This window comes from Podarcis tiliguerta (assembly GCF_965153285.1).
Source record: "Podarcis tiliguerta genome assembly, chromosome: 4".
Classification (NCBI taxonomy): Eukaryota; Metazoa; Chordata; class Lepidosauria; order Squamata; family Lacertidae; genus Podarcis; species Podarcis tiliguerta.
Genome location: NC_139537.1, coordinates 32,977,295 through 32,989,264, shown reverse-complemented (window position 1 = coordinate 32,989,264; position 11,970 = coordinate 32,977,295). Strand labels below are relative to the sequence as shown.

Here is an 11,970-nt window from a genome sequence, read left to right as displayed (position 1 = left end):
TCCCCAAATACACTTTTCCAAAATAGTTTATATTTACTACATTATGTCTACTTAGTATGATCTTCTTTTGTATGTTCTCTCTCTCTCTGTGTGTGTAATACATACAAAATTTAGAAATAGAATTGAAGAGCGGGAAGGGACATTGAGAGTCATCTAGTCCAACCCCCTGTAATGCAAAAATATTTTTGCCCAACGTGGGGCTCGAACCCATGACCCTGAGATTGAGAGTTTCATGCTGTATTGACTGGGCTTTTAGTATGTGCACACAGCTATAAAAATTAATTATTATTATTATTATTATTATATTTTTATACTGCTTTACAGTGGTACCTCGGGTTACATACGCTTCAGGTTACATACGCTTCAGGTTACAGACTCCACTAACCCAGAAATAGTACTTCAGGTTAAGAACTTTGCTTCAGGATGAGAACAGAAATCGTGCCCCGTTGGCACAGCAGGAGCAGGAGGCCCCATTAGCTAAAGTGGTGCTTCAGGTTAAGAACAGTTTCAAGTTAAGAACAGATCTCCGGAACAAATTAAGTACTTAACCCGAGGTACCACTGTATATTTAAAGAAAAAAACTGTTTTACATAAAATAAAACAATCAAGCTTCAAGAAAATTATTTCAGATCCTTCTCTGTGACATTTGGCTTTCCCCATACTTTTTTACCTTCTTAATTTACATAGCTGCCCCATAGCAGAAGTACTCTAGGAAGCCAGTATGGTGTAGTGGTTAGAGTGTCAGACTAGGACCTGGGACATCGGGGTTCAAATCCCCACTCAGTCATGAAGCTCACTGGGTGACCCTGGGCCAGCCACAGCCTCTTAAGCTACCTCACAGGGTCGTTGTACCCAACCAGATAAGCCATTTTAGGCCGCATCTGTACTATACATTTAAAACAGCATCTTGCTGCATTTAACAGTTATAGTTCCCTCAAAGAATCCTGGGCACTACGGTTTGTAAAGGGTGCTGAGAGTTGTTTAGAGACCCTTATTCCCTCACAGAGCTACAGTTATCAAAGTTCCTTCAGAAGAGGGATTGATCATTAAACCACTCTGTAAATTATAGCTCCACACCCTTAACCAACTGCAGCTCCCAGGTTTTTTGGGGGGGGGCAGGAGAGCCAAAACTATTGAAAATGCTTGCTACTGCTCTGACTATATACTGAGGATATGGGCTTAGTCCATTGTCTGATGACATCACTGCTGAGTTAATAATTCTGCTGATGCAGGCCTCCTGTGATCTTCATCACAAATGTGACAATAACTTGGCTGTTTCAACAACTCTTAACGATGAGGATGGCTTACAGAGAAAAGAGACTTCAGACAAAACCTGTTTTAATAATAAGGTAATCTCATCTATTTAGATACATTCTGCATGTGAATGTGGCTAAGACAATGCACAGGTAGATACCAATGTAAATAATTCTTACCATGTGCCATAATCATCCCATTGAAAACAGAAAGAGCTTACAAAATATACACTGAAACTGTTTCATCAACTGAAAACCTCAAGGTAAAAAACAAGTAAGATGATTCAGTCGTTATTTGAAAATAAACTCTGAGAATTTTTTTCATTGCAAAAGACCAGAGAAAGTTTCTCAGTTCTATTTCTGGGTTCATCAGGTCGCTTGACATACATAGGCTTCTTCATGAATAAGTTTTGGATATTTTTCAGGAACCAACCTGTCTTCTGAATTATTATTGTGGCTTACAATTTAATAGGGTGGAGCTCAATTTATTTCCCATTGAAATATGGAGATTACAAAGTTGAACATAGTGTGGCAAGACGTTTCCTTTTCCTGGTCTACAAAGATACACTGCTTGATACCCAGTAGGTTGTAAGGTCTAAAAATGCCCAGCAGTGTAAGTAATTCTTTGACATATATTATTAGTCACTCAAGAAATTCTTCAAAATTAGGTCCTGCCTTCTGGAAATGTATTAAAGACCAACCAACCATCTTTTGGTTATCTTAAAGGAGGCTCACCAGGTACATTCATTATATATATTTAGGGACCAGGCAAAATCTTTTCTCTTCTCCCAAGGATCACAAGGCAGTTAACAATATAAAAACACAAACATATATAATAGTAACAAATGAAACAATACACCCCTCCCCCAGTTTAAAAGGCCATAGATTGTTTAATTAGGCAAAGACCTGTGAGAAGAAATTTTAAAATGGAACATACTCCTTGCTGTCGTTTGCCAAGTAATGTTTAGTACACACAAGTTATGCAGCTTTGAGTTCTGATGTTTGATTAATGACTAATTATGAATTCATTAACATCATGTCATGACACCATGAGCCAGACAATTAAAATGATAAAGTGGTTGTTTTTCTCTTTGAACATGAATTTTGCAAACTTTTCTTTTAAAAAAATGGATATACCATACATTGGAGATTTCATGCTTTCCAAAGTAATTAGGGACATCATTGGCTTAGGTACAGATGAGATTAATACAGACTTTACTATGTGTTTGCCACACATCTACTATGCATTTGTCACACATATGCACCTGATGTGTGATAAAGTCTTCCTTACCTCTCCTAACCAAACCATCCAGTGAGAAAGTTCATTCCAGGATAGTTTGCTTGTAGACTTGGTGTGGACTTTGGATGCGAGTCAAAAAGTGGATCATAAATCCACTATTTATTTGATTTAATCCTTAGTATAGATGTAATGTTCATTGCTGTATTGACCAAATGCTTTTGAAAGATCATGTTGAAATAAATTAAGAACCATTAATTAAATTACATTCATTATATAAAGATTTTGCATTACAGTATTCTTGTCTCCTGCTTTTGTTAAATGGCTTACCATAAGCAACACTTGATCATCTACCAAACTTTACATATCTATCTTTTTCAGAAATATATTTTTAGTGGCTATGGTTGTTTGTGCTTGCATTTTTGGAAGGAAGCCATTCTGAAAATAACTACTTTTTCAGTTTTCTCCCCAACCTCCCTGTTTTGCTTAGCCCTTAAACGGAAGGACATCATGAACAATGAATAAAGAGCAATGAAGATTTTCTGCAAATGGTGGTGGAGGAAAATCTGACTTCTACTGAACATCTGTGTGATTGGCAAGTCAAAACACCAATGCACTCCCCTCTAAGGAACAATGGAGAAACCTACTAAGCAGCAGATACACAAAGTTGAATCCCAGGTAGGTGTGTGGGGGGGATTGTTTTCTGTTAAATGGCACAAATTATTTCTGAAGATGTACTAACAACATAAAAATATGCTGTCTTTGAAAGAGATTTATTGTTGCTGTATGACAAATAGCCAGACACAGGTGCTGTATTGGTCCTCTTAAAACTTTTGTTTAGAGTGTATACAGTACTTTACAAAGAGGACGTTGACATACTATCTCTCCTCCAGGATATTTATGTTGCTCTGAACTAGTCTTTGTTATTGAGCAGAGCTGCTCAAATGTGTGTACACAGTTCCCAGACTTAAGGGCTGTCACATGGAAGAAAGAACATGCTTGTTTTCTGCTGTTCTGGAGAGGAGGACTCGTACCAATGGCTTCGAGTTACAAGAAAGGAGATTCTGACCAAACATGTGGGGAAACTTTCTGACAGTAAGAACTGTTTGGCAGTGGAACAGACTCCCATGAGAGGTGGCGAACTCTCCTTCTCTGGAGGTTTTTAAGCAGAGGTTGGATGGTTCATCTGTCTTGGATGCTTTAGCTGAGATTCTTGCATTGCAGGGGGTTGGACTAGATGACCCTGGGCACTCTCTTCCAACTCTTAGATTCCATGATTCTATGATTTTCTCTTCAGAAAAATACTTCTCTGCATAGTATGAGGGCACCTAGGTGCACAGCAGACCCTACACAGAACCATGCATCTGGGAGATATTGAGCGTCATTAGATGTCTAGAGGTTCTAGTGTTCTGAGAGAGGGAGCAAAAAATAAATAATTTCTCCACTTTCTTCATGCCATGCATAGTTTTATAAATTTCTATCATGTCACCTCTCACTTGCCTTTTCTCTAAACTGAAAAGTCTCAATTGCTGCAAACTTTCCTCATAAAGGAGTCGCTCCATCCCCTTAACCCTAGCTCTGTACCTGGTTCCCTGTAACCTCACTTCTCACAGGGAAGGAACCACCAGAAGGTCCTCGGAGCTGGACCTCAGTGTCCAGGCTGAACGATGAAGATGCTGTGAAAAAGCTGAATTCCATGCAAGGGATTGTCAAGAAAGGAACCGAAAATAAAACTGCCAATATCATGGCATTAAACAAAAATGTGTACAGTTCTAGTTGTCACACCTCAAAAAGGATATTACAAGATAGAGCTGGTAAAGGTTCAGAAAAGAACAAGCAAAATGGTTAAGGGGATAGAGCTTGTCTGAATAGAGGATAGAGTAGGGTGTTTTGAGTGCGTGCAAATGCTAACCTACAGTACAAAGGCTAACTTTATATTCACTACTGCAACCACTTTTGCCTCTAGCCACAACTACCCAGTGGTGTATGGCCTATGGCATGTTGCCTAGAAGGGAATATAGCCCCTGGGCTGAAATAGATTCCCAACTTCTGCTTCATAGACCCAAGCCCATTGGGTGATTTATATAAAAAAAATCGTGTAGAATTTAAAAGTAATATGAATTCTGGAAAGTGCCACTGACTGTTGGGAAGGGGTACCATAATGTGATAGGCTAGACAGGAGAATAGCACTGGAAACATATGTTTGTTCTAGGAGAGGGGTATGAGAATGTGGTAGAAAAAGAAGAAATGAGGCAGCAGAGATGTGGAAGAAATAAAAGAAGTGTAACAGGTGACCCAACAAGAGGTTGTGTTTTTAGACTTTAGATAGCTTCAGTATAGTTTTGGTTCCCTTTATATAGAATTTTAAACATACAAAGCAATTTAATTTATACATTTGTTTTGGGTGAATATTTAAAACATGTTTGGTCCGTACTTTTATACAAACAGAAAAAACAAGGTTTGACATGGAACACAGAGTAACTCCCAATTTGTTTTCATACAGTACATGACTATATACAGGTGTTTACAATACAGTTGTACTTTGGATTCTGAACGCCTTGTGAGTCAAACGTTTTGGCTCCCGAATGCCGCAAACCCAGAAGTGAGTGTTCTGGTTTGTGAACGTTCTTTGGAACCCAAATGTCCGATGTGTCTTTCGATTGGCTGCAGGAGCTTCTTGCAGCCAATTGGAAGCTGTGCCTTGGTTTCCAAATGTTTTGGAAGTCAAACGGACTTCCGAGGTACCACTGTATTGTTATCTATGAAACTTAAAATCATGCAGCAGAAGTCAGTAGTCAGTATGCATGGATGATTCTTCCTCTTTCATTAACCTACTGCTGAATATTTGCTCAGCTTCCACTCTTAACAAAAACCATCTTCAAAGGCTTAGCACAAGCCTTTCATATTTATATTTGTGTTTGCAAATTAACACATTGAATGGTTGTCTGACAATTTATTACTCATTTTGGTTAGAGAAATGTTTCTGATTGAATGTAGTTTTTTTTTAACAAGTCTATACAAACAGCTTCAAAGGAATACAAAGTATTTTAATTTTAACATTTATGCTTTGTTCTACTTATATAACACTTGCAGTTTTAGGGAATAAAAACTAAGTGTCAGAATCTATTTTATACCGTCATTTCTTTAAAAAGTCAGTCTATCCTAATGGATGCAAACACATTTCCTCTTTATTCCTGGGTATCATGGAAATTATTAACTATGTTTCCCTGCTGCAAATTCCGTGTTGTGTTCTCCTTCACCTTGCTCTCTCTTTGGCTCCTTCTTTTCTCCCGCTTTCTTACGAGACCTGCTCTTGGGAATATGCAGTTTTTCTCTTTCTCTCCTCTCTTTCATCCCTTCAGGTTCCTGAAAGAAAAAGAGCACGGAAAATTAATTTAATAATATGTCTATGGCACGAATATGGTAACTGAGTTAATGTTCCAATTATTAAATATTTTTCATATTGATTTACTGTAAGTTTAAATATAATATAGGGACCTTTAAAGAAACAGAACTACATTGTCAAACAGCTGAGTAAAATAGTTCAAGATAGCTGGAGAAGCCATTCAAATCTAGCTGATATCATGGTTGACCCAGACCAACTAATTATTCCATATTGATATGAAAGTGGAAGTGGTGCTGGTTGGGCTAAGCATTTTTTATATCTGTTCCACTTTGCCACTTGAAAAGTATAAATTACGTAAAGTTAAACACATTGTTCAATTAGATTAGCATATACAAATGGTTGCACTTACCAAAGAAACTGAGCGCTTGTTTTTGAAATGCAGCTGCTGCTCAAAGGATTCTGAAAATTCCTGTATGGAGTTTGATCTACTGTTTGGTCCACTTGTCCCCTGGGAAGAATTACCATTTGAGGATTTTTTGCTTGCCTTCATATGACAATGGCATTCTGTATCTTGATCTTCTTGCAATTCTTTTAGGTGGCCTGAGGATGGGATCTTGGTAGAACCATGAAGCCTTGTCATATGGATGGAAGAAAGCTTGGCCTGTAAAAAAAAGAATCATTATGCAATAAAAATAAAAATAATCTTTATGCAGAAATTTGACACAAAATAGAAGAAGTGTAACAGGTGACCCAACAAGAGGTTTCATTACTCCATTTCATCCATGATATGAAGTCACACACGTGTGTGTGTTTTAAATCCCATGTCTACATTCTTGAAGAGATGTAGATCTCTGGCTGTTGCTACATATTGTGGAGCAGTCAAAATAATACTTTCCTTATGAACACGTTTTTTAGTCACCCGCCTTAACAAAATGAAATAAATGATAAATGTATATTATTTATCATTTCATTTGTTATGTGTAAGGAAGATACTTTTATTGACACGTCCAAAAAATGAAAGTAACTGCCCTCCCCGCACCAGCCATTTATCTTTATTTTTCAGCATTATTCCTGCTTGGTTGCTTTTAGGTAATTAGGAGGTAGCCATATATTTTTTTTAGAAATCTAGTGGCACTGTTAAATGCTGATAACCAAATCCCCTAATGGTTCACAGCACAATCCTATAATATAATGACTTCTACTCCCAAGTAAGTAGATATAGGGTTGCACCCTTTAGTCATACCAGTATTGTGCCAGAGTGGAAATGGACTCATTTTCCAAGGACCTGGAATCAGCTACTTTCTTACCCAGTGTTCAAGCATGCTTTGAGGTTGGTTGTTCTTCAGAAGTTAGATTGGGAAAAACTCTTTAGGCCTCCTCTGCACTATAAATTGAAAGTAGTATCATCAGAGTGGTTTTACAGTCAATCCCTTTTCCCAGGGATTTCTGGGAATTGTAGCTCTCTGAGGGAAATAGGGATCTACTGACACCTCTCAGCAGCCTTAACAAACTACAGTTCCTGGGCTTCTTTAAAGGAAGTGGTATAATATTGCTTCAAAAGTACAGCACAGATGGGCCCATAGACTGATAACTGACTGGAAGTATTTCCTTAAGTACCTTTTTCATGGATTATTGCAGCCATCCAGCTATTGGATTCAAATGAAAGCCTTTTCACAGGAATTTCCTGCCAGGATTTTTGTCAGATGTCTTGGACTTCTGGCTAGGAGCAACATTGTAGTTTGTAATATTTACCTCCCATATGTATTTTCTCTCCTAATGTTTTTATATCTGGTTCTGTAAGTACCCTTGATTAAAATGTCTCAAAGCTTGAGAAAAAGGATAGTTTTCATGTGACAGCTGAATACAATGACATTCATCTTTTAAAAAGTCATTATTTATTGATTTAAAACCTCCAACAGTTAATACCAAAGTTCTCAGGTTGTTCAGGTAAAATATGAGAACAATTCAGATAGAAAGCATTCTGTGATAATGATACAAAGTTCTTACTGCGAGGTTAGGTTGGTCCTTCAGTAGCTGCTGCACTGGGAATTCATAGGAGCTGTCCAAATGTGGGTAATATAGTATAGATGTAAGCTCACTGTCAGCTATAAAAACTTCCCAAAGAAATGGACTTCTTGCAATAAGGAAAGTGAAAGAGAAATGCACCCAAAAGTGTGGAATGAATAGCAGGAAGGAGTATAAGCACTCCACAAGCAAATCAGGATGAATGCTCAGTGTTGTATAACTTTACCATATAAAAAGACCAGAACACATGTTCAATAAATAGTTGATATAATTTAATTTCCACATAAGCTCTGTGCAAGCAAATCAGGATGAATATTCAAAAACTAGATTGAAGAGTCCTTTGTATTTTCCAAAACCTGTTTGTAACCCCAGCCTTAACTTTAATAAACTCATTCCTTTATTTATTTATTTAAAGATTTTCTTGGTTTACAAAAGTATGTGCAATGTCTCTCTCTTTTTCTCCAAGTAACATTTTTTACAGACCAGTTTCATTTGTTGAGACATTAGGAAGAAGAGGGGGAAAGATGTGGAGGAGGGGAGGTAAGTGGGGTTGGGTGGCGATGTTTCTATTATACTTAATATATGTGGGGTTTTGTGTCAGCGTCGCTTGTGCAGGTTCTCTGCTGTTCACTTGTGTTCCTTTGGTGGTGAGAAAGGTTGGGGTTGGCCTAAGGTGTGGTTGTTTTTTTATGATTGGCTGTGGTGACCTTTGTTTTCATGTGTGAGTGGGGGTGTGTGTGGGGGTGTGTGTTTTGGATCAGGTTAGCCATATTGATTTGTATGCTGTTGGTGGATTTTCACAACTCCTTCCTTAATTTGGGCCCACTGTGTTGTGGTGACAAGACACCAAAGAGCAGCGCTTGCCTTATTGTACCTTCCTATTCGTTTCATGCTACTGAGAGAGAAAAACCCAAGATCCTGCTATGTTACCCAGCAGAGACTGGGGAGTACAGAATTAATCATGTTAATCATACAAGCTGTTTTTAAATTCCCTTTTCTAATCTGGCATCAGGAAGCCCCAACTTTAGGAGAGCATGCATACAGCAGTCAAAGCCACTAATCAAATCATCACCAATGGTTTGTAGGGAATCACAGGGAATTCCATTTTGCTTGGGGGGGGGATGAGGAAATACAGAAACTTCCAACAACTTGAGAGGTTATCTGATATAATGAAGTGGGAATTATATGCATGTATCTGTATCTGGAAAGCCATTCAAAGAACATGATTTCCTATCACAAGCTTTTAGTGAATTGTTCCCACTGTGACTATGCAGTGAATATTGATCTGATCATAGAAGCACTGCTTTAGGAAATGGGCTGTAAATGAGTTAATTGAAAGATTCTAGATCTTCTGATGTTTTAAAGGCAAGTTATAATTTTAAAGAAGGTACTACAGATATGGACAAGTAGCTTTAACTGAATTATTTATAACTAAAACCAAAGAGAGTAAGAGGCTGAGGACAAATGCTGTAATCTCACAGAATAGATAATCAAGTTATTAGAGTACTATGTGGGTGTAAAGAGAGGCCCATTTCCCTCCTTGCTGTTCTACTGATCCTATGAAAGACTTTTAGTATGACAATTAACTACCACAGGCTGTAGCGCTGGTCTTTAAAAAGGATTTTAAAAATCATGGAGGATGCATTTATAGATGTTGGACACACTAGCTAAATAAAACTTCCATGTTCAGATTACGTATACCTCTGAACAACTGATGTTAGGGACATTTATGTCCATTTTGTAAGCTCCCAGAGATATCTGGTTGGTTGTGGTTAGGAAAAAAAGTAGTGGACTGCATATATAATGGGTTGTTTTCATATTTACTTTACTCTAGAATTGTTATCATTTGTTATGCACTTTTTATGGAAAATCCAGACAATCACATGAACAAATATGTACATTATAGTGTTGTCTGTTTGTCCTCCATTTTTGATTTGTGGATTTTGAAGTTTATTCAGTGATGACTGAAAAAGTGCCATTGAAGCTTATTAGGACTCATGCACCTTTAATTAAAACCTTCCAATTTATATGTTCTGCTCTTTTAATGCTTCCTGCTAACCATGGCAGTGGACTTTTCATTTGTAGATATGGTAGATTTATTTATGTTTCTATATAAAAATAATATTCTAAAAATGGGATGAAATTAGTCATTAAAGCCTTCTTTAGAGGCCGGCAATTAAGAGAGGCCAATCAAGAGGCAATTAACAGGTTATTCATCAGTAATTTTGTTGCCATGCTCATCTGGAAGCAATAAAAGGGACAGAAAGAGCAAACAAGAACCTTTCAATTAATGTAGCAAGAGATCTTTGCTGATATTTACTTTTAGTAGTCATTGTATAAGGATTTTGGCCATGGGGAAGAGCATTGCTTCATAATATATTGCTATATTAAGTGCTGCATTTTAATACTGTTCTTAGCTGACAAATAATGCCGTAGCAGTGTTATAGGGCTATAGTATAAAAACTGGAACTGAAAAATGCCCTACTGCCTTTCCTCAAAAAAGGTGACACAGGTGCTGGGTTTTTACAAGAGTAATGAATATATTTTAAAATGTTCAAAAATAATAAGTGTCAGAATTATTTTTAAGTATGACATACCTTAAGCATTTGTATATCATTTTTCAGTAGTCACTCTTGATGTAAATTAAATGAATTACATTCTCTCTCTCACACACACACATGCACATTGTATGCATTAAAAATAAACCAACAGATATAATTGTTCCCTAACCTTTTGCATTAGCAATTTAAGCACAGCTTTGTAGAACATCATTTGTTTTAGTGACAATTTTGGGATTTGTTCAGCAAGAATTTAGAGCCAACGGGAATTTTGCTCACAAAAAGTGAACCTATGTGGACTCCAATACTCTTATATGCACACATTCTTCTTGCCCTGTTCTCCCCAGATGGAAAATACCAAGTACCCTAGTACTGAATTTATCTGGAATCTTCCTATTAGATAGAAAAAGTGGGATGGATAGTGAATAGAATGGTGAACTGTCAATTGGGCACATGCTGGAACAGATTCAAAACTCTGTGTTCCCCCGGGGATTATCATCTCATCACACTTTTTACGAATCCAAAAGTTTGTGTTGCTCCTTAGTGAAGTTAGGTGAATGCAACAACTTGGGGAAACACGCTTTGATAAGTTCACAAAGTGTTTATTTTAGCTAGTCATTGTCTATTTTCAAATTTAATTGTCTATTAATCATTTCGTAAATTTGCTAATTAACTTATTAACCTTTCCCCTAATGATTCTCAGACACCCTCAAACAGGAGCCAAAACAGTAAGAAACAGGGGTAGGGGTATCACCATGCTTGAAGGAATTCTAACTACAACCCATTATTTTTTTTAATTAAGTCTGAGGGACCAAAAGCCACAAAAAGCCCCAGTGAGCATGCTCACTAGCCACAGAATGTTGAGCATCAATTGGAAAAGAACAATAGAAAACAAAGGTGTGCGTGGAATGGAATGGGATGTCCTAGGGAAGGCCATAGCTGGCTGATGCACACCCTGAACAGGAACTCGGTTAGGAGGCAGAGATACATCATAACGTTTTGTTGCACTTGTATATGGTAATATGAACTTGGAGATCCCATGACTATCGCAAAGGCAGTGGAACTGGACCACCCACAGAGAAAGCCAAAGGTTTTGTATACCCAAAGGACTCTGCTGGTATACAGAAACATATTCTTAATTAAAACAAAAAACCAAAACCACCTCCATCCCCTCTCTGCAAAAAAAAAAGCCTGATGGAGACTGAGCATATTCATTGCCTTCTGGGATCTGGGGAATGCTGAGGTTATTTCAAGGTCAGCTGAGAAAAAGATAAACAGAAGGGAGAGTGGTTTGTGGTCAGAAGATGCATGCTGTGAGACACACCTCTTCCCATCCAAATATCTCCTACTCTAGTTCAGGATTCTTTAACCTATTAAAGAGTTCTGATCCAACTGAAACTAAATTAGTTGGGGCTTGTGGGGAGATTTATAAGGATGGGGGGGGGTAAAACTTCCTCTGCCCCTCTTGCAAGGATCTTTTACATGCAAGGGATGGTATGCTTATGGAAACATAGACAAAGGACTGTTGTTTTAGAGCAATTCATGTAGCCA

The 11,970-nt window shown here is 37.6% G+C and overlaps 1 protein-coding gene across 2 annotated transcripts in view; it reads right to left on the bottom strand.

The window, feature by feature from the left end:
* Positions 1-5,428: 5,428 nt before the first annotated feature.
* Positions 5,429-11,970, bottom strand: part of LOC310676522 (leukemia NUP98 fusion partner 1-like) — a 27,731-nt gene continuing 21,189 nt past the window's right edge. Inside the window, exons 1-3 of one of the 2 annotated variants that reach the window (XM_083438529.1) lie at positions 7,454-7,477; positions 6,246-6,497; positions 5,429-5,856 (exon numbers count right to left, since the gene is read on the bottom strand). In XM_083438529.1, coding sequence (XP_083294655.1) covers positions 5,704-5,856; positions 6,246-6,497; positions 7,454-7,462 — 414 coding nt within the window. In that variant the 5' untranslated portion in view covers positions 7,463-7,477 and the 3' untranslated portion in view covers positions 5,429-5,703. Of the gene's footprint in view, positions 5,857-6,245; positions 6,498-7,453; positions 7,478-11,970 lie in introns of those variants that run through there. The other variant, XM_083438530.1, reaches the window with a different exon arrangement.